The 22,687-nt window shown below is 42.1% G+C and overlaps 1 protein-coding gene and 1 long non-coding RNA gene across 6 annotated transcripts; both read right to left on the bottom strand.

Annotated features, from left to right (window-relative positions):
- Positions 1 to 2,004: 2,004 nt before the first annotated feature.
- Positions 2,005 to 22,096, bottom strand: LOC105418452 (bromodomain-containing protein 4B-like). Of its 5 annotated transcripts, none has more exons than XM_029827436.1 (15): positions 21,805 to 22,096; positions 21,546 to 21,683; positions 21,330 to 21,464; positions 21,073 to 21,127; positions 20,921 to 20,991; positions 20,367 to 20,442; positions 20,223 to 20,275; positions 19,788 to 19,917; positions 19,628 to 19,683; positions 19,499 to 19,550; positions 19,348 to 19,418; positions 19,188 to 19,263; positions 6,237 to 6,292; positions 6,072 to 6,158; positions 2,005 to 2,129 (listed from the first exon to the last, which is right to left on the bottom strand). In XM_029827436.1, the coding sequence occupies exons 2-15, from the start codon at positions 21,654 to 21,656 to the stop codon at positions 2,028 to 2,030; spliced, it is 1,131 nt and encodes a 376-aa protein (XP_029683296.1). In that variant the 5' UTR covers positions 21,657 to 21,683; positions 21,805 to 22,096; the 3' UTR covers positions 2,005 to 2,027. The 5 variants fall into 5 exon arrangements, with proteins under 5 accessions (XP_029683296.1, XP_029683294.1, XP_029683293.1 ...); XM_029827434.1 differs by lacking the exons at positions 6,072 to 6,158; positions 19,188 to 19,263; positions 19,348 to 19,418; positions 19,499 to 19,550; positions 19,628 to 19,683 and adding exons at positions 2,221 to 2,307; positions 2,385 to 2,440; positions 2,602 to 2,677; positions 2,761 to 2,828; positions 2,911 to 2,965 and having other exon boundaries at positions 21,805 to 22,089; XM_029827433.1 differs by lacking the exons at positions 6,072 to 6,158; positions 6,237 to 6,292 and adding exons at positions 2,221 to 2,307; positions 2,385 to 2,440 and having other exon boundaries at positions 21,805 to 22,088.
- LOC115247019 (uncharacterized) lies at positions 9,007 to 9,771 on the bottom strand. Its single transcript, XR_003886107.1, has 3 exons — positions 9,605 to 9,771; positions 9,346 to 9,483; positions 9,007 to 9,270 (listed from the first exon to the last, which is right to left on the bottom strand). It is a non-coding gene; the product is annotated as an uncharacterized lncRNA (long non-coding RNA).
- Positions 22,097 to 22,687: the final 591 nt, after the last annotated feature.

Raw genomic sequence — 22,687 nt, 5'->3', positions numbered from 1 at the left:
TTGGTAGATGCTCAGCTCGCCACTTGTCATTTATGACTGTTGCCTGAGCACCCCTATCTTCACCATTTTCTGTTTACCTATTAGTTTAATTAATCCCTTACCCTGTTTTGCTGAGAGATTGTCCACTTGGCATATATCTGGGAATCTGTTCTTGTGCGTCTCTACTTCTGCTATGTGTTCATCTACAAGTCTTATGGCTCTACAAAGGGGTCTGTGTACCAGTGATTCCTCTGGCATGTCTTGGAGCAATATGCTGTGGATGAACAACCTGCACAGGTGTGGAGTTTCATACTTGCCTTCCTCTCTCGTAGGCAGTAGCCGCAGCGGTGGGACTCTGGCCTTTTTGGTCGGGTCACTGTTGGTCCCTTTGCAGCAACCCTCTGCCATTTCCCTGCGCCTGATGTGGAGCCCTGCATCCTCTGGAGATGTGGCCTAACTGACCACATTTGAAACAGTGGGTGCAGGCCATTCCCTCTCCTTTGTCCTGGCAGCTCTTGCATGTTCCCTAGTTCCCTGCCAATTTACTGGTGTTCGCTGACTTGCCAGCACTCATGGAGGCTCGCGCCATGCGTTTCCTTTCAGCAACCTCTGTTTTAAGCTCTCTTACCAATGTGTGCATTTCTGGCTCTGGTGGGACTGTCTGGGCTTTCCCCTTCGGGAGTTCTGGGGTCTTCCTTTGTGGTGAGTTCTGTGCAGAGGAATTGTGTGAGTTGTCCCACTTATTGCTGGTTGTCTGTTACTCATTCAGTCTTGATGCCTTGGTTCTGGTCCATTTGAGCTTGTTGAGCTCCTTTTTGTAATGTCCCTACAATATTGTGTTTAGCTGAGGCAAAGTCAATTCACTCTTTATTTCGAGCATGTTTCACAGCTTCAAGCCTGGGCTGATGGCTCTTATCACGGCCTCAGTTATTTCAGACTCACCCCAACCCTTGCAGAGCCCACTCTCTATCTGGTGCATGAGATTTGTGAAGGACAGCTTGATGCGCTGCCCACCTTCCCCAGTTTGACCACAGATCCGAAATTCTCAGCGGATAGTCACTTCCGGCACCTTAGCTAGGAATGAGTTGTGGCTGGTGCTAATCTTAGCATCCTCAGATATGTTCAGTTTCTCACCCAGCATTTTCAATTCGTCCTCCAGCGTCTTTCAGGACCGCTGCAGCTCCAGATACTTTTCTTTTATTTTCATATTGACCTGACGCTCCTGCTCTTCTCCACTTTCCCCTTTGCCGGATTCCGCCTCGTCCTCTATGGAAGCCAACAGTTCTTGAATGATTCGATTTGCTTCTTGAGTATCTGTGTCTCGTCCGATCTCATCCAACTTGTTTTCTGCCATTTTAATCAATACCCGTCTGCTTTTAAAAGCAACTGTTTCGTCTTCTTTACCTCCAATGCAACGTAGATATTTGCAGACGTTCACGATCCGCTCCCAGCTTAATTGGCACAGAGCAGTAGTGGCGCAGTCGAAAAGAATCTCCAATTCCATCTCGTTCACTCACAGATTTGACGTTTTGGCTCTCTAATAACAAACAACTCTTTCGTGCCACCTTCACAAAACTCTGCTGCCGATCTTTTCACACCGTCCGGCCAGAAATCAAAAAGCCTCTCCCACAACTCAAAAACCAACAGAAAAAAACACTCTTGTTCGTTCCTTTTTTTTGGAAACGTGCTCTACAGTGCTACTTGGTGGCAAAAACAAATAACTGTTTGAAACGATATATTGTGCTTGGAACATAAGCATCTCAGTTTAAGTTTGACTGAAACATGAATTAAACAACAAAAAACCAACAAACCCTCCTAGCTTGAGATAATGCAAGCCTAACAGAGAATTATTAAGAGTTAAATGGAACACTGCTTTTGGCGGTGATGGGCTTTAACACTGTCTAATCTGCAAAGACATTCCAAGACACTTTTACAATCGGAACGCTAAAGAAAAAAAAAGCAGGGTGAGCACCTGCTCAAATAAAAATCAGCCAACACTATTACGACTGAACATTTTATTCATTGGTAACCATAATAAATACAATACATCAATACAGTAGATCACAGTAAAAAGGTGTTTCGCCTGAAAAATAAGTCCTCTCAAATTCCTCCATGACTCTGGCTTGCAGGTTGAGGTCAAACCCATTTAACTGTGAGAAAAAGGATAAAGGAGAAGAGCTGTTAAATGACCTTTCCTCCACAAAGACAAAGAGATCACTGTTGCATAGAGGTGCTACTCACATCTGCCTGTCTCCTCCGCTCTTCTTGAGCTTCTCTTCGAAGTCTGTTTCTTTCTGACTCTTCCTGAAGCGGGGTGGATTTTTGAGGCTGGTAGAAGATCAGGATTGATGTTACCATTGAAACAAAGAACATTCTCAACATCTCACATGTGGGTTTATCCTTACTGGACATCCAGCAGCAGGAGGTTTCTGGGCTGTCCGTTGCACAGCAGTGGGGAATGCTGTCAAAGAGAAAACAGCTAAATATCTACATTTGGTCTCTCATCATCGCTATCTTGGCTCTCTTTCTATTGCTCTTTAGATTGAAATCAAGTGAATAACTCATATTTCTCATAAGCTGGTGAGTACAATGATGATATTGGTGATATTTAGAAATATTTACGTTTGGGAATTTGCTTTTTCTCAGTTGGGAGAGTCTTGAGTCTCTCCCAGGCCTCAGGATGCTTCACGACAATTGGCTGGAAAACAAAACAAAACAAAATACTACTTCAGTAAATGATATTTTCAGGTGTTTCATGCAGAAAAAGCCAAAGATAATTACCGTTGCAGCAGGTGGAGGCTTTTTCACTGCAGGATTTCTGCTCAGTGGTGCCTGGTGGCCTCTGATCCCTGACACAAATCAAATTTTAAATTTAAAGTTTAGGGAGCCAAAAAGACCAGGAAAGGCCAGAGTGGGTTAAGTTTAACTTACAAAGCGGTGCTTGGTCCCCCAGCGGAAGTTTCTTTGCTGGGTTTATTAATTGAGGCTGGTAGAAGATCAGGATTGATGTTAATATTAAAACAAAGAACATGCTCAACATCCCACAGGTGGGTTTATCCTTACTGGACATCCAGCAGCAGGAGGTTTCTGGGCTGTCCGTTGTACAGCAGTGGGGAAAGCTGTCAAAGAGAAAACAGCTAAATATCTACATTTGGTCTCTCATCATCGGGATCTTGGCTCTCTTAGTGTCAGAACGTGTTCAATGCTCTGTGTTGGGCCTCACCGTTCTGGTGGGGGATGCTCTTTTTAACTTTAGCAGGAGGTTCACTGCAGGAAGAGCTGGTGTTTGTTCTGGGGTTTTGCAGCGTGGGACCAGAGGAGCTGTGGGCTTTCCTCTTTCCAGGCCTTTTGTCCTATGGAGGGGGTCAGACTTTCAGTTTGTGTGTAAATCGGAAAAAAAGTTGCCAAGAATGAACCAGTTTAATCTGTTAGTAAGAACACTAAAAATGGAGTCAAAGAAATCCACAAATACGATATTGAGGATAAAGACGCTTAATGACGTCAAGGAAGAGACGTCACCTCATTCAAAAAAAAAAGAATCATAAAAATAACCATGTATACATGGTACATAGAAAAACACACACACACACACACACACACACACACACACACGATTGATTAATAACCACCACTTGGTGCCTGCCCTACAAATCCTCTCATTTGCCATCAACCCTTCCCACCATTCCCACATGTTTCTGGGCCCCAGAAGTCTTGGCCTATAGAAACATAACTAAAATGTTAACCTAATAATTAGACGACCCTAAGTATGATAGTTTGTCTAGGATAGTCACTGGAACTACAGAATTAGTGATGATAAGCTTTTTCAAAGAGGTAGGTTTTAGGTCTAATCTTAAAAGTAGACAAGGAGTCAGCATCCCGTACCTGGATTGGGAGCAGGTTCCACAGCAGGGGGATCTGGTAGCTAAATGCTCGGCCCCCCAATCTACCCCTAGAGACCACAAGTAAACCAGCATTCTGAGAACGGAGCGGTCCATTGGGATGATAAGGTGTCACTAGCTCCTCCATTTAGGATGGAGCTAGGCCTCTGAGGACCTTGTAGTTCAGAAGAAGAATTTTAAAAATTATTCTAAACTTAATGGGCAGCCAATGAAGAGACACCAGTACAGGAGTCATGTGATCTCTTTTGTCAATACCTGCTAAAACTCTAGCTGCAGCATTTTGGATCAACAAGAGGCTTCTTAAAGAGTTATTTGGACACCCTGACAATAAAGAATTACAATAGTCCAGCATGGAAATAACAAATGCATTGACTAACTTTTCAGCATCATGCTGCATTAGTAGCTTCCTGATCTTTGCGATGTTTCTCAGGTGAAAAAAAGGCACTTCTAGAGACTGTTTTAATGTATGAGTTAAAGGACAGATTTTGGTCAAAAGTTACTCCAAGATTCCTCACAGAGAGACTAGATGGAAAGGAGATACTATCTAGAGTGATAATGTGATCTAATCTCTTCCTGAGAGGTTCAGGACCAAACACCAAGACCTCAGTTTTTCCTGAATTAAGGAGAAGGAAATTTAAAGACATCCAAGACTTTGTCTTTAAGACAGGTCTGAAGCTTCACTAACTGCTCTGTCTCCTCTGGTTTCATGGATAGATATAGTTGAGTGTCATCAGCATAACAATGAACATTTATTCCATGCTGCTGAATGTTTCCTAAAGGAAGTGTGTACAAGGTGAAAAGGATTGGTCCAAGTACAGAACCTTGTGGAACTCCATGGCTAACCCTACTGTATAAGGGAATGCCATGGACATGAGCAAACTGGTATCTATCAATCAACTGTGATCAACTGTATCAAAAGCAGCACAGGTCCAGCAGAACTATAACTACCTATATAAGGCCACAACTTGTTTTTCAGCCAGCCTGGCACCATCTCAGGATATGTTCCACATGTGTCCTGGGAGCTTTACCTTTTCATAAGCTCGTGATGGATGACTTGTTTTTCCTGTAAGAAGAGCTGCTTAGAGGTGATGCTGGGGCCCATTGAGTCCTGATTTTTCTTCACATGAGGATGTGTACCATGAGGCCTTCCTCCTACTTCCATTTTTGGTAATGTTATTGTTGGTGGATGAGGGTTCTATGGGAGCAGCAGAGAGGTGTGTAAGACTACAACTCTGAATCCTGGTCTGGACCCTGGTATGTCAGGTCGCTTTGGGTCAAAATATAATTGGCCAAGTTCCTAAAAATGAGAGAGGCACCATCCCTGGTGGGATCTACACTGTCGCTCCTAATCAGACCAGGTTTTCCCCCAAAACTGCTCCAATTGTCAACAAAGGCCAACTGGTTTTCGGGGCACCACCGTGACAGCCAGCGACGAATCGACATCATACGACTTAACATTTCATCGCTGGCCAGATTGGGGAGGGGACCAGAGAATGCTACGGAGTCCGACATCGTTTTTGCGTAATTGCACACCGACTCTATATTAATTTTGGTGACCTCCGACTGACGAAGCCGGGTGTCGTTTGCTACGACGTGAATAATAACTTTACTGAATTTACGTTTACTTCTCGCCAGTAGCTTTAGATTGGCTTCTATATCGCCCGATCTGGCCCCCGGAATACACCTAACTATGGTCGCTGGAGTCGGTTGGACCTATTAACATTTATCATTATCCTGCGTCTGAGGAAATAAAAAATTCCTAGCTTGAAAGAATGCAAGCCTAAAAGAGACTTAACAATTATTAAGAGTTAAATGAAAATGAAGACTAGTTTTTGCGGTGATGGGCTTTAACACTGTCTAATCTGCAAAGACATTCCAAGACACTTTTACAATCTGTCCGGAACGCTAAAGCAGAAAAATGCAGAGTGAGCATCTGCTTGAATAAAAATCAGCCAACACTATTACTATTCAACATTTTATTCATTGGTAACCAAAATAAATACAATACATCAAAACAGTAGATCACAGTAAAAGGGTGAAAAATAAGTCCTCTCAAATTCCTCCATGACTCTGGCTTGCAAGTTGAGGTCAAACCCATTTAACTGTGAGAAAAAGGATAAAGGAGAAGAGCTGTTAAATGACCTTTCCTCCACAAAGACAAAGAGATCACTGTTGCATAGAGGTGGTACTCACATCTGCCTGTCTCCTCCGCTCTTCTTGAGCTTCTCTTCGAAGTCTGTTTCTTTCTGACTTTTCTTGAAGTGGGGTGGATTTTTGAGGCTGGTAGAAGATCAGGTTTGGATGTTAATATTAAAACAAAGAACACTGTCAACATCTCACATGTGGGTTTATCCTTACTGGACATCCAGCAGCAGGAGGTTTCTGGGCTGTCCGTTGTACAGCAGTGGGGAAAGCTGTCAAAGAGAAAACAGCTAAATATCTACATTTGGTCTCTCATCATCGGTATCTTGGCTCTCTTAGTGTCAGAATGTATTAAATGCTCTGTGTTGGGCCTCACCGTTCTGATAGGGGATGCTCTTTTTAACTTTAGCAGGAGGTTCACTGGAGGAATTGCTTTGATATTGATATTTTCAGGTGTTTCTTGCAGAAAAAGCCAAAGATAATTACCGTTTCAGCAGGTGGAGCCTTTTTCACTGCAAGTTTTCTGTAAACTGTATCGGCCTGGCGGCCTCTGATCCCGATACAAGTAAAATTTTACTCAAAGTTTAGGGAGCAACAAAGACCAGGAAAGGCCAGAGTGGGCTTTGGTTTAACTTACTAATCGGTATTTGGTCCCCCTGTGGAATTTTCTTTGCTGGAGCTAATAATTGAGCCTGGTAGAAGAATGAACCAGGTTAAGCTGTTCGTAAAACCACTGAAAATGGAGTCAAAGAAATCCACAAATCCACGAACAATATTGAGGATAAAGACGCTTAATGATGTCAATTTCATGATTTAGAGCAGTGCTTCTCAATTAATTTTTTAATGGAAAGGAAGAAGAAAACATTTTGCGCCCCCCCACTCTCGCTGTGACTATAATTACTATCATTTGTCTAGGAAATTGTTATAAGTACACCCCTGCATAACATTGTATCCTTATTAACATTAAAGAAAACAAAAAAAAGAAAAAGAAAGAAATATAGGCCAACGTACAACAAAGAATAGCTTTATTAACATTGTTTTTTAGTCTGTAACAGAAACGATATAAAGTGCATCAATTAACCTGAAATTCAAAATAAAATAAAATTCTTATTTAAACTATAAACTTTTTTGAATGACTAATTGAACCATTTGATACTGAAAAATAAAATCAATAAATGATAATAAATTTAAATTGATCAGCAACATTAACTCAATGAAACAATTTGTGCTGACTTTTTTTATGAAAATGAGGAAGTCAGGATTAATGGCTACAATGAGCACGTTTTGCAGTGCACAGCTTTTCGAAGCGGGGTTTGAAGCATGATACTGCAACTCTCAGCTCCTGCTCAATGTTTAGCTGGGACCTGTACTTGGTCTTCAGTGCAGCAACAGCAGAGAAGCCAGTCTCACAAAGATAAGATGTTGCAAAAGGAAGAAGGATGCCCATAGCCCTCTGCCCTAAGAGTGGGTACTGCCTCTCTACACCCAGCAAGAATTCACTCAGTGTCTGTGATGTGAACTTCAGTCTCAACGTGGAGTCAGACGTCATGTCAATGAACTGGTCCTCCTCTGCAGAGCTGAAACCAGTTGGAACTTGTGCATTGAAAGGATCTCTCACCCAGTCATACTGGGAACTGTCTTCAGGGAAGTACTTTTTAAAGAATCCCATCAGTGATGAAATGTGCTGCTTAATATGTGGAATCACTGAAGTGGCATCATAGCCAGTAGTGTCAACAAATTCATGCAGGTTCTCGAATGAATCAGTATGTCCTTCATCAAGTCGAACTGCCCCACATTGCAAGCTTTCGGGTGAAAGAGCTGATCTTGTCTGTGACCTGAGGGAGGTGTTTATCTTTCCCTTGAAGCTGTAGATTTAGTTAGTTTAGCTTTCCAAATATGTCACTCAGGTAGGCCAGTTTCGCCAGAAAGTTCTCATCACTAAATTTTTCTGCGACTTCGGACTTGTGCTCCTGCTCCAAAAACATTCTTATCTGCTCAAAAACTCGGGACAAGACTCCTTGCTTCACTGTGAAACAGCACAGCTTGATGTTCAGCTCCCATCTCCTCACAGATAGCAGAGAAGACTCTTGTTTTTAGTGGTCTGGTCTTTATAAAATTGACTACACCTACAATGTCAGTCATAACCTCACTTAATTCAGAGGAAAGGTGTCTTGATGCCAGTGCTTCTCTGTGTATAACACAGTGTGTCCACTCAGCATTAGGCGGAGTTTGTCATGTCAAAACGTACATAAGCAATGAACAAACAGTCTTTGTTGCTGTCAGTTGCTTCATCAAATTGTAAGGCAAAACGTTTGTCTTTGAGTTTATCTACCAGCTGTTCTTTAAGATCGTCAGCAATGTCATTTATACGTCTGGCGACAGTGTCATTGGACAGAGGGATAGTTTTTATTTTTGCAGCACTTGCTTCATCCAGCATGACAGAGACCATGTCTATTGCTGCAGGCAGTATCAGCTCCTCTGCTATGGTGTGGGGATTTTTGCACTGAGCTATTTGGTACGCTACCTTATATGATGCCAACTGTGCTCGCTGGTTTACTGAAGTAGCATTCACAAAGCGGGAAGATTGTTGCCAATATTCAGCACGTTTTCGCTGAAAAAACTCAAGCGGCTTATCAGCGTGACTGGGGTGTAATGTCTTGACGCCTTAATTTATTTGGCTTCATGCTGTCCGCTGCCAACATTTTTAGACACAGTAAACACACCGGTCTTTCTTCTTCTCCCACCGTAGTCGCAGTGAAGCCAAGCGCTATATATGCTTCGTCATATTTCCTCGTCTTAGCTTTCGGGAGACTTTCGCTTGTCTCATTATCTCTCTCCGCCTTTCTTTTCATCACTGTTAAGTATTTTTTCATGCTGTCTCTTGATGGTTTGTTCACTGCACTTCCTATCTCTTGCTCTGTGGTGTGTGCGAGCGAATGCTTGGTGCAAAAAAACTCTACACCATAGAGTTACCGGTAATACTCCCTGCGCACACTCTGACAATGAGAGCGCCCCACTATTTGAGAAGGGCTGATTTAGAGTCAGTGTTTCCGTCAGCAATTAAAACAATTAAAATGTTACCAGACATTTAATGGATAAAAGGAAGAGACGTCACCTCATTCAGAGGGGGTCTTGAAAGTCCTGTGGATTCTTTTGTTTTTATTTCACGTTCTGGAAATGGCATCTTGGACAGCATTTTGAAGAAGATGGCCTCTAGGGACTTGGCCTTAGACACAATATCTGCTTGCGGCTATGGAGAGAAGACGTAACGCAAAATAAAAAACCCTCTTTTGATGGGAAAGGTGGATGTCAAGTGTCCCATTACCTTATGGAATCTATAGCAGTTACTGAAGACCCATAGAAAGTCCTGAACACACTCCACAGCATGTTGGTAGTAGTGGTTCTTTAGCCTCTCCCTGATTGTGCTGAGGTCCATGGGAGTCGTAATAACTTTGTAGTAGCTCTGAAAGACAAGAAGGACTTAGTTAGCAAGCATCTGACTACAGGTACAATATCTGCAAATACTGACTTCAGTAAAATATTTTTAAAAGTGCTTTATTATTCTAAATATTTGTGTCACTTACGGGGAGTATCGCTGGTTTCAGTAGGAAGTGATGGTGAAGCTGATGGTTCCACAACTCCGTCGCCAGCCCCTCCAGATAACAGAGCTGATTGGTGCGACGTCCCGGTCTGGTGGTATTCACCACTGGTGGACAATTGGGCTGTCTGGAGTCAGCAGGACAGGAAGTTTTCTCTCCTAAATAATTATGCAAACAATTATCCGTCCCAGTCTACATATTTAAACCAGGTGACAGCATTACCCACAATGCAACTGTCAATTCAACTGAATTCTGCCAGTGCAACACATTTACCGTATTTTCCGGACTATAAGCCGCTACTTTTTTCCTAAACTTTAAACACTGCGGCTTAGTCTATGGTGCGGCTTATTTATGGATTTTTCTTCCACCGCTAGGGGCGCTCTAATCGGAACTAGAATCAAAACTAAGAAAAATCAATGCAAAGAAGAAAACGCTACTTTTTCTTTAGCAGATAGAACACGGACGACAAATTACCAACTGTTTTCAAATCCTCGCCCCTTCATCATGGAACCCACACGAAGAAGTTCGTATGATGCAGGTTTTAAGTTGAAGGCCATTGATCTAGCTAGCCAGGAAGGAAACCGCGCTGCTGCATTCTGTACATGCAGTAAATATCTAATTTTTCAACATAAATATCTGTGGCTTATAACCCGGTGCGCTTGTATATCTTTTTTTTATTTATTTATTTTTTAAATTGACCGGCTGCGACTTATATACAGGTGCGGCTTATAGTCCGGAAAATACGGTACTTCTTTGCTTCACTTCCACAAGACTAAACTTTCACACTGACACCAATGAATTTTCCAAAAAGTAAGGTTGTTTATACAGCAGCTTTGCAACAAAGAAAAACTGGATTGTTTTAACATTGATTGCATTTAAATCATTACAGGTCCTAAATGATTCAACATTGACCAAAAACTATCTGGGAAATGTTTAGAGAAAGGGAGGGAGGTTATAATCTCAGGGAAAAATGAATTTGTATGAAACAGAAGATCTGAACAATGAAAAATGCCTGCAAGTCAAGGTGTGGTTTGATTTTATGCAACAATTTGAATGTGGAGCAAAAACAAAGTTTAATTCAGAGGCTTTCTTGACAATCCTTCTGTGGATTGTTTTGGAGTTTTTATTTCATATTCTGGACACTGTTAAATGTTAAATGACCTTTCCTCCGTGAAGACAAAGAGATCACAGTTGCATAGAGGTGGTACTCACATCTGCCTGTCTCTCCTGTTTTTGAGCTTCCTGCAGCAGGTTGGATGTTTCTACTGCCCATTAGATTAAAATCGAGTCAATAACCCGTATTTCTCATAAACTGGTTAATACAATGTTGATATTGGTGATATTTAGGAATATTTACATTTGGGAACCTTGAGTATCTCCCAGGCCTCAAGATACTTCATGACACTTGCCTGAAAAAATTAAAACAAAACAAAATACTACTTAGGAAATTTTGTCCCGTTACCTGATGGAATCTATAGCAGTTAATGAAGACCATAAATAGTCCTGAACTATTGTATAACCCAGTACACACAAAACACAGTTCAGCCAACATTCGCTGTGTTGTTCAATATTACATTAGGAACTGAGGTATCTTCCAGCAGGGGCAAGAGGCATGTTTCAGCGTTCACATTTTACTGCCTCTGTGTTACCTATACCCACTGACAGCTACCTCTTTAGTAAAGACTGTTCTCTCTCTGGTGCCACCTCTACATGGTCCATGCGGTGCCAATCTTTTAAAACTATCCTGCCCACAAATCTGACATTGGTTTAAACAATTCACATTGTTTTGGTGTGAACTTCACCCCATGCTGCTGGTATTGTTGCAAAACCATCCTCTTTAAAGGACTTACTGTAGACCAAGTTATCATCAAGGTAAGGCAGACAAATGTCATCACGCAAGCCCCACAAACATTCCTCCATGCTGTTTTGAAATTAGGCAGGTGCTGAATTCAGGCCAAATGGGATTCTCACCCACTGATAAAGACCCCATGGTGTGATGACGGCAGTGAGAGGCTGGCTGTCCTCATCTATGAAGCCTTGGTGGTAGGCCTTGCCTTGATCTAGTACAGAAAACCATGAACTCCCAGTAAGACTGTCCAACGTGTCTTATCCGAAGAATGGAGTGTTTATCTGGCACTGTCTTTTGTTTGTGCTCACGATAGTCTACACACAGGCTGTGTCCGAAACCACCCCCTATACCCTACATAGTGCACTCAATCGCGTGGACGCCATTTTGAAATAGTGTCCGAATTCTTAGTGAGCATCGCGAGTGCACTCAATGTATCCCACAATGCACTGCAAAAAGTAGTGTACAACCGATGCACCCGAACTCGCTAATATATCCCATCAGCCTTTACGGTATCACGTGGTAATCTGTCGATGTCGGGTAAACGAGCAGACATGACGTACAAATGTATGTAATATTATGTTATTATTATTATATGGTATTTGTTTCACATATCTTACTAGAGCGTAAAATTCTTTCACTTTAGTTGAACATTGCTGCCTCCATTTTAAATGTTTTTTGCCTTTATTTATTTATACGCGACTATAAGCATCTTATTAGATTACGTACCGCTTTAATTCTGCCGTACTAGAGTCGGTGCATTTCAAATGCAAATTTAAGGTACTGTAGGAGTGGTATTAATATAACGCAGACTGATGGCTTGAATTGATTTCTTAAGGGAGTGACGATGATATAAATAAGATGATCTGATGCTGGATGGAGAAGGACCACCTCTTCTCCGGGAAGAGGTTTTCTGCTGCAGCAGGATGGGAGTGGGTGGTGGCAAAATGTTATTAAATACTGTATTGTATTGCTGTAACTTGGAATCTGGTGTGATCACAATCCAGAAACTAAACTGATGGACTTCTGCAATTTGTTTATGTCCTTGTTCCAATTTGTAGAGCTGTGCTGAGGGAAATTGGCCTCACTGGAAACCTGACTCCAGCACGAGCAGCCAAAAAGTGGGAGAACCTTAAAAAAACCTACAAGGTTTGTAATAATTGCTTTAAATTTGGTCTAAATGTAACAGACTAATAATTATAGGAAATGTTGCATTACTGTTTGAATTATTCGCTTATTCCCTATTTGTAGGAGCTTCGGAGACCACCATCAGGGTCTGGGTCTGAGTCTGGGGAGGTCACTGCTGACAAGTGGAAATAGTTCCTGCTCATGGATGAGGCAATAGGTGGCAAGCCCTCCATTCGGCCCCCATGCCTCATTGCCTCAGCCTGGGGGGAGGGCCATTCTACGTCAGGCTCTTCACATTCAGTCCCGGAGAGACCTGATGGTGAGTCAGGGACAGAGGAGGAGCAACCAGGGCCAGCAACACGCAAGCGCCAGCGGCGCGATAGGGTCCTGGAGCTGCTGGAGAGGGCCGAGGAAAGGGCAACACGAGAGGAAGCCAGGGATGAGAGACTTTTAGATCTCTTAGAGAAACTCCTAGATAAAATGTAAAAAAGTATATATTAAATTGTATAATTGTACTGTTGTGTTTGTAATATTAAATTGTTTAAATCAAGTTAACTTCCATCAAAGATTGCTTTCTTCGCATCATATGGTTGATAACAAATGCTTTATTCAAAGTGTAAATTTAATTGATACAGTTTTTGATTTTGAAATGAAAACTATTTACATAAACACACACATAAAGAAATTGCATTTATCCAATTTGGATTATTTAATAACTATTTACAAAAATGGAACACAAAAGTCTTTCAAATTAAGAGGAACCAGCTAGGTTCAACAGACATCATGCTCCAAAACGCTGGATTATAAAGACCAGTCCTAAATGTAATCATGCTCTTGGAGAGCTGGTGGGAGGTGGGTTGGTGCTGACAGGGCAGCAGCGAGTCTGTTCCGAATTTGCTCTCCACATTGTAGGTCTGGCTGCATTTGACCAGTGTCATCTGACCCAAGTGCATCTTCTGAGGGTTCCATGCTGTCACCATTCTGCAAGCACACATTGTGCAGAATGGTGCAGCATGCAATGACCTTGGTGGCAAATGCAGGCTTCACCTCCAGAGCTTTAAAAAATATTGCCCGCCATCTGGTCTTCATAATGCCAAAAGCCCGTTCTATCACAGAACGGGCTTTTGCATGATGTCTGTTGAACCTGGCCACCATCATATTTGCCACTGGCTCCCTGTACGGTGTAACCAGGGCTATAGGCCTGGACATACACGGATAGCCACCATCCCCAACTATACAATATCCCTCAGGTGGGTACAGTCCCTGAACATACAGAGGGCTGTTTCTCAGGACTCGCGCGTCATGGACTGAGCCTGGGTACCCAGTAAAAATGTCTATAAAAAGGCCCTGGTGGTCACACACTGCTTGCAGCTGGATGGAATAGAAAAGCTTCATGTTGAAATAACAGTGAGCATGTGCACCTGGGGACTTAATCCTAATGTGGCACCCGTCAATGCTGCCCACCACATTTTGAAGAGCCGGTGATCCCGACAGGCGCTGAAATCCAGCAGCAATATTAGGAATGTCTACCAGACTCGGAAATTTGATGGTCCGATTCTTCAGGGACAGAACTTTGTCTGACATCCTGTGAACAATGTCAAAGACTGTGGACCGTGGAATTGAAAATCCCCTTGACACCACACGGTAAGAGGTTGCACTTGCCAGCCAGAAAAGGTAGACTAAAACCTCCACTTCCAGACCCCAGCCATGGTCAAACGGTGAGCGCAGGACATGGATGAGTTTGGCCACCGTTGACCGAGAGAGACGGAAGTCTGGGCGGAGGTCAGTTTGGCCATCAATGTACATCGCCAGCAATGGAACATGCCTGTTCTGCACACAATACTGTGATGGTTGCTCGTTCTGTTGGTAAAACAAAGTTGTTGTTGTTTTTGTTAAAGGCAAATTTCCACTGTGCTGTTTGATACAATATGATCATCTTAAAATAACACATAAATGTGGAAATCAATCTACCATCAAATGTTTCCCCCCCTCTCCCTCACTTACAGTTTGATATCTGGATCTTAGAGCCAAAATTGTCCTTCGGACGCGTCTGTTCCTCACCAGACGGCGGGATCGCAGCAAAAGAATATTAAAGATAATGACAAGCAGTTCTGGAGCCATTTTGTGATGTAAAATTCCTGTATGTAAAATTCCTGTATTACTTATATAGATATTTGAGAATGTACCATCATGTCATGGCGCGAAAATGTCACCGGACACGAATTATTTGAGATAATAAGGAAGTGTTATGTTATTGTTATTGACATTAATATTTTAATCTATTATTATTATATAAAGATAATAATAGGGTAGAATATTGCACTTTCAAAGAAACGAGCGCTGAATGTGTTTGGGTATGTTTCGGATGGGTTAAAATAATTAAATGGACCTGGCCACTTTTCCCGGGGAACGGTTCGTTATTATTATGCAACAACATTACGTCATTTTACGTGCGCCGTAGTGTCCGTAGTGTCCGAAAGCTAATTTTTAATTGAGTGCGCTACGTAGTTCACTCAATCCATCCACCACTCACAACTTCTCTAGCACGACTTGCTGTTGAGCCCTGCTGTTGCTTCAGTTTTCATTTATAATTTCCTCTATCACATTAACCAATAATTGGGTCTTCAGCTACATTTGGATCACTTGAAACCAGTACTGGTACTAGCAGGCTGGCACTCGGGGTCTCTACTCCACTTAGATGGAACTCCACTGGTATCCATCGCATGAATGGGATTTCTGTTTGATGAGCGGCAAGTCCATTCAGAGGTTCTGTCCCTAGAGGTTCATCTATGCCTCTGTTACTCTGTTACCTGATGGAATCTATAGCAGTTACTGAAGACCCATAAAAAGTCCTGAACACACTCCACAGCATGTTGGTAGTAGTGGTTCTTTAGCCTCTCCCTGATTGTGCTGAGGTCCATGGGAGTCAGAAAGAGGTCATAGAGTCATAGGGGTTCATCTATGCCTCTGATAGTGGAGTTTGGTAGATGCTCAGCTCGCCACTTGTCATTTATGAATGTTGCCTGAGCACCCCTGTCCCACAATGCTGTCACCGGTACATTATCAAAAGTACACTTCACCGTTTACCTATTAGTTTAATTACCATAATTTCCAGACTATAGAGCGCACCTGATTATAAGCCGCATCGTCTAATTTTAGAAAGACAATCATTTTTGTATTTATACAAGCCGCAGGTATCCCACGTAGTAATATGAAAAATTAGATCGAAAACATTCAGTACCGTTATATGTTTTTATTACCGTAAGAGACGAGTCACTGACGAGTGACAAACAGACAGGTAAGAAACAACAGCCACTCTTTTCACGTGTATGTTTATACAAAGACCTTAAATCCAATTTTTATCATGTCAGGATTTTTTAACTTTTCTTTTAATTTAATCTGCTTAGCAACATAAACAAATATATTGTACTGGTAAATGATTTTTTTTCTAACGGTGTCTGTAAAGCAGCTACCTTGAAATATACGTTTGTATCAGCTACACACAAATTACGTTGTTTATGCTTTTTTACGATGAACAATCTAAAACTCCCCGATGGCCCACCTCTAAAATCTTCTATTTTCATCGCTGTGGTGTTGTGTTTTTGCTTTGAATCAGGTCTTCAGGCGGGCGTCTCCACCTTCTCGCCATTGATTACCGTAATGTATGCCAACATTACGCGCGGCAGCTCGATTTCCTTCTTCAACCGCCAGAGTGATCGCTTTTAACTTAAAAGTCGCATCATATGCTTTTCTTCTAGTATTTTCCTTGTTGATGAGGGTTAGTAAAAATGACTGATTCACAATAGTTGTGATAGTGCGCCACGAAAAAAAACATAAACAAGCCGCGCCATAGAATAAGCCGCAGTGTTTAAAGTGTAGGAAAAAAGTATAGTCCGGAATTTACGGTATATACATCCTTTTATGTATATTTCCTATTCTTATCTCAAATTTTATTTTTTCTGCGTGCTTTGCTGCTATTGCGCTGTAAATTTCCCCGTGTGGGACAAATAATGGAAATAGCGTAGGAAAAAAGTAGCGGCTTATAGTCTGGAAATTGTGGTAATACCTTACCCTGTTTTGCTGAGAGATTGTCCACTTGGCATATATCTGGGAATCTGTTCTTGTGCGTCTCTACTTCTGCTATGTGTTCATCTACAAGTCTTATGGCTCTACAAAGGGGTCTGTGTACCTGCCAATGATTCCTCTGGCATGTCTTGGAGCAATATGCTGTGGATGAACAACCTGCACAGGTGTGGAGTTTCATACTTGCCTTCCTCTCTCGTAGGAAGTAGCCGCAGCGGTGGGACTCTGGCCTTTTTGGTCAGGTCACTGTTGGTCCCTTTGCAGCAACCCTCTGCCATTTCCCTGCGCCTGATGCGGAGCCCTGCATCCTCTGGAGATGTGGCCTAACTGACCACATTTGAAACAGTGGGTGCAGGCCATTCCCTCTCCTTTGTCCTGGCAGCTCTTGCATGTTCCCTAGTTCCCTGCCAATTTACTGGTGTTCGCTGACTTGCCAGCACTCATGGAGGCTCGCGCCATGTGTTTCCTTTCAGCAACCTCTGTTTTAAGCTCTCTTACCAATGTGTGCATTTCTGGCTCTGGTGGGACTGTCTGGGCTTTCCCCTTCGGGAGTTCTGGGGTCTTCCTTTGTGGTGAGTTCTGTGCAGAGGAAGTGTGTGAGTTGTCCCACTTATTGCTGCTTGTCTGTTACTCATTCAGTCTTGATGCCTTGGTTCTGGTCCATTTGAGCTTGTTGAGCTCCTTTTTGTAATGTCCCTACAATATTGTGTTTAGCTGAGGCAAAGTCAATTCACTCTTTATTTCGAGCATGTTTCACAGCTTCAAGCCTGGGCTGATGGCTCTTATCACGGCCTCAGTTATTTCAGACTCACCCCAACCCTTGCAGAGCCCACTCTCTATCTGGTGTATGAGATTTGTGAAGGACAGCTTGATGCGCTGCCCACCTTCCCCAGTTTGACCACAGATCCGAAATTCTCAGCGGATAGTCACTTCCGGCACCTTAGCTAGGAATGAGTTGTGGCTGGTGCTAATCTTAGCATCCTCAGATATGTTCAGTTTCTCACCCAGCATTTTCAATTCGTCCTCCAGCGTCTTTCAGGACCGCTGCAGCTCCAGATACTTTTCTTTTATTTTCATATTGACCTGACGCTCCTGCTCTTCTCCACTTTCCCCTTTGCCGGATTCCGCCTCGTCCTCTATGGAAGCCAACAGTTCTTGAATGATTCGATTTGCTTCTTGAGTATCTGTGTCTCGTTCGATCTCATCCAACTTGTTTTCTGCCATTTTAATCAATACCCGTCTGCTTTTAAAAGCAACTGTTTCGTCTTCTTTACCTCCAATGCAACGTAGATATTTGCAGACGTTCACGATCCGCTCCCAGCTTAATTGGCACAGAGCAGTAGTGGCGCAGTCGAAAAGAATCTCCAATTCCATCTCGTTCACTCACAGATTTGACGTTTTGGCTCTCTAATAACAAACAACTCTTTCGTGCCACCTTCACAAAACTCTGCTGCCGATCTTTTCACACCGTCCGGCCAGAAATCAAAAAGCCTCTCCCACAACTCAAAAACCAACAGAAAAAAACACTCTTGTTCGTTCCTTTTTTTGGAAACGTGCTCTACAGTGCTACTTGGTGGCAAAAACAAATAACTGTTTGAAACGATATATTGTGCTTGGAACATAAGCATCTCAGTTTAAGTTTGACTGAAACATGAATTAAACAACAAAAAACCAACAAACCCTCCTTGCTTGAGATAATGCAAGCCTAACAGAGAATTATTAAGAGTTAAATGGAACACTGGTTTTGGCGGTGATGGGCTTTAACACTGTTAAACACATTTTAAACACTGTTTAAGACATTCCAAGACACTTTTACAATCTGTCCGGAACGCTAAAGAAAAAAAAAATGCAGGGTGAGCACCTGCTCAAATAAAAATCAGCCAACACTATTACTATTGAACATTTTAATCTTTGGTAACCAAATTAAATACAATACATCAATACAGTAGATCACAGTAAAAGGGTGTTTCGCCTGAAAAATAAGTCCTCTCAAATTCCTCCATGACTCTGGCTTGCAGGTTGAGGTCAAACCCATTTAACTGTGAGAAAAAGGATGAAGGAGAAGAGCTGTTAAATGACATTTCCTCCACAAAGACAAAGAGATCACTGTTGCATAGAGGTGGTACTCACATCTGCCTGTCTCCTCCGCTCTTCTTGAGCTTCTCTTCGAAGTCTGTTTCTCTCTGACTTGTCTTGAAGTGGGGTGGATTTTTGAGGCTGGTAGAAGATCAGGATTGATGTTAATATTAAAACAAAGAACATTCTCAACATCTCACATGTGGGTTTATCCTTACTGGACATCCAGCAGCAGGAGGTTTCTGGGCTGTCCATTGCACAGCAGTGGGGAGAGCTGTCAAAGAGAAAACAGCTAAATATCTACATTTGGTCTCTCATCATCGGGATCTTGGCTCTCTTTCTATTGCTCTTTAGATTAAAATTGAGTGAATAACTCATATTTCTCATAAGATGGTTAGTACAATGATGATATTGGTGATATTTAGGAATATTTACGTTTGGGAATTGGCTTTTTCTCAGTTGGGAGAGTCTTGAGTCTCTCCCAGGCCTCAGGATGCTTCACGACAATTGGCTGTAAAACAAAACAAAACAAAATACTACTTCAGTAAATGATATTTTCAGGTGTTTCATGCAGAAAAAAGCCAAAGATAATTACCTTTGCAACAGGTGGAGGCTTTTTCACTGCAGGATTTCTGCTCAGTGGGTTGGCCTGGTGGCCTCTGATCCCTGACAAATAAAATTTTAATTTTAAAGTTTAGGGAGCCAAAAAGACCAGGAAAGGCCAGAGTGGGTTAAGTTTCACTTACAAAGTGGTGCTTGGTCTCCCTGTGGAAGTTTCTTTGCTGGGTTTAATTGAGGCTGGTAGAAGATCAGGTTTGATGTCAATATTAAAACAAAGGACATTGTCAACATCTCACATGTGGGTTTATCCTTACTGGACATCCAGCAGCAGGAGGTTTCTGGGCTGTCCGTTGCACAGCAGTGGGGAAAGCTGTCAAAGAGAAAACAGCTAAATATCTACATTTGGTCTCTCATCATCGGGATCTTGGCCCTCTTAGTGTCAGAACGAGTTCAATGCTCTGTGTTGGGCCTCACCGTTCTGGTGGGGGATGCTCTTTTTAACTTTAGCAGGAGGTTCACTGCAGGAAGAGCTGGTGTTTGTTCTGGGGTTTTGCAGCGTGGGACCAGAGGAGCTGTGGGCTTTCCTCTTTCCAGGCCTTTTGTCCTATGGAGGGGGTCAGACTTTCAGTTTGGGTGTAAATTGGAAAAAAAGTTGCCAAGAATGAACCAGTTTAATCTGTTAGTAAGAACACTAAAAATGGAGTCAAAGAAATCCACAAATACGATATTGAGGATAAAGACGCTTAATGACGTCAAGGAAGAGACGTCACCTCATTCAGAGGGTTTCTTGACAGTCCTTTTGTGGATTGTTTTGGAGTTTTTATTTCATATTCTGGACACTGTTAAATGTTAAATGACCTTTCCTCCGCAAAGACAAAGAGATCACGGTTGCATAGAGGTGGTACTCACATCTGCCTGTCTGCCCTGTTCTTCAGCTTTTTGCAGCGGGAAGGATGTTTCTACTGCCCATTAAATTAAAATCAGTCAATAACCCGTATTTCTCATAAGCTGGTTAATACAATGTTGATATTGGTGATATTTAGGAATATTTACGTTTGGGAATTGGCTTTTTCTCAGATGGGAGAACCTTGAGTGTCTCCCAGGCCTTCGGATTCTTCCCGAAAATTGGCTGGAAAACAAAACAAAAGAAAATACTACTTCAGAAATTGATACAGGACACCCTGACAGCACTGGGCAGCTCCTTCAGTGAGCGGCTGCTCCACCCTCGCTGTGTGAAGGAGCGGTATCGCAGATCTTTCCTGCCGGCTGCTGTCAGACTGTACAACAATCATAATGCCTGCTATAGCACACACTGAATATTATATATTCTGATATGTATGGTCCTGCTCAAGGTTTCTTCCTGTTAAAGGGGAGTTTTTCCTTGCCACCTTTGATTGTTTGGGGTTAGGCCCTGGGATTCTTTAAAGCGCCTAGAAACAATTTTGATTGTAAAAGATGCTATATAAATAAAAATTGATTGATTGATTGTATATTGTATACACCCTCTGTACTATGTACAGGTATTCAAGAGGCTGATTATGCATATATATATAGATATATATATCTATATATATAGCCAAAGCCAAAGATAAGCCAAAGATAATTACCGTTTCAGCAGATGGAGCCTTTTTCACGGCAGGTTTTCTATAAACTGTATCGGCCTGGCGGCCTCTGATCCCTGACACAAATAAAATTTTAATCAATGTTATGGGAGCAACAAAGACCAGGAAAGGCCAGCGTGGGCTTTGGTTTCACTTACTAATCGGTATTTGGTCCCCCTGTGGAATTTTCTTTGCTGGTGCTAATAATTGAGCCTGGTAGAAGAATGAACCAGGTTAAGCTGTTAGTAAAAACACTCAAAATGGAGTCAAAGAAATCCACAAATCCACAAATGATATTGAGAATAAAGGTGCTTAATGACGCCAATTTCATGATTTAGAGTCAGTGTTTCCATCAGCAACGCATTTAACTTAAAATGTTACCAGACATTTAATGGATAAAAGGAAGAGACGTCACCTCATTCAGAGGGGTTCTTGAAGGTCCTGTGGATTCTTTTGTCTTGATTTCACGTTCTGGAAACGGCATCTTTGACAGCATTCTGAAGAAGATGGCCTCCAGGGACTTGGCCTTCGACACAATATCTGCTTGCGGCTGTGGAGAGAAGACGTAACGCAAAATAAAAAACCCTCTTTTGATGGGAAAGGTGCTGATGAATGTCAAGTGTCCCGTTACCTGATGGAATCTATAGCAGTTACTGAAGACCCATAAAAAGTCCTGAACACACTCCACACCATGTTGGTAGTAGTGGTTCTTTAGCCTCTCCCTGATTGTGCTGAGGTCCATGGGAGTCGTAATAACTTTGTAGTAGCTCTGCAAGACAAGAAGGACTTAGTTAGCAAGCATCTGACTACAGCTACAATATCTGCAAATACTGACTTCAGTAAAATATTTTTAAAAGTGCTTTATTATTCTAAATATTTGTGTCACTTACGGGGAGTATCGCTGGTTTTAGTAGGAAGTGGAACTGCCTGGACAGCTGATGGTTCCACAACTCCGTCGCCAGCCCCTCCAGATAACCGAGCTGATTGGTGCGACGTCCCGGTCTGGTGATATTCACCACCGGTGGACAATTGGGCTGTCTGGAGTCAGCAGGACAGGAAGTTTTCTCTCCTAAACAATTAAGCAAACAATTATCCGTCCCATTCTACATATTTAAACCAGGTGACAGCATTACCCACAATGCAACTGTCAATTCAATTGAATTCATTTACTTCTTTGCTTCAGTTCCACAAGACTAAACTTTCACACTGACGCCAATGAATTTTCCAAAAAGTAAGGTTGTTTCTGCAGCAGCTTTGCAACAAAGAAAAACTGGATTGTTTTCACATTGATTGCATTTAAATCATGACACGTCTTATATGATTCAGTGTTGACCATATCAGTCAGACTGTGAGGTGGTCTGGGGAACCAGCTGTAAAAGCGCTCTACAACAAAGAGCAATCGGAATAATTAACAAGGCCGAATGCAGAGAGCACACAAACCTGCTGTTTATGAAATATCTATACTGTCAAATTCAAAACAGCACTAATAATGTACAAAGAAAATATCTACTGCCAAAAACTACCTGGAAAAGTTTAGAGAAAGTGAGGGAGGTTATAATCTCAGGGAAAACCTAAATTTTATCAAACAGAGGATCTGAACAATGAAAAATGCCTGCAAGTCAAAGTGTGGTTCGATTTTATGCAACAATTTGAATATGGAGCTAAAACAAAGTTTCATCATAAATCTGTTTTAAAAGATTTTTTTTACAGTATATGGACACACACAAACACACACCCCACACAAACACACACGTGTGTGATTGAAATCAATGA

Source organism: Takifugu rubripes, chromosome 19 (assembly GCF_901000725.2).
Source record: "Takifugu rubripes chromosome 19, fTakRub1.2, whole genome shotgun sequence".
Lineage (NCBI taxonomy): Eukaryota > Metazoa > Chordata > Actinopteri > Tetraodontiformes > Tetraodontidae > Takifugu > Takifugu rubripes.
The sequence above is the reverse complement of the archived record's forward strand: the minus strand, read 5'-3'. Positions and strand labels throughout refer to the sequence as shown.

What these genes read in the sequence shown, in the direction of transcription:
- LOC105418452 (XM_029827436.1), bottom strand. Translation starts at nt 21,656, where the DNA reads ATGGACCTCAGCACAATCAGGGAGAGGCTAAAGAACCACTACTACCAA. An exon ending in AGGCTCCATCTGCTGAAACG is followed by an intron (nt 20,443 to 20,920) that starts GTAATTATCTTT and finishes TTTGTTTTCCAG; the next exon opens with CCAATTTTCGGGAAGAATCC. An exon ending in AGCCTCCACCTGTTGCAAAG is followed by an intron (nt 19,264 to 19,347) that starts GTAATTATCTTT and finishes TTTGTTTTACAG; the next exon opens with CCAATTGTCGTGAAGCATCC.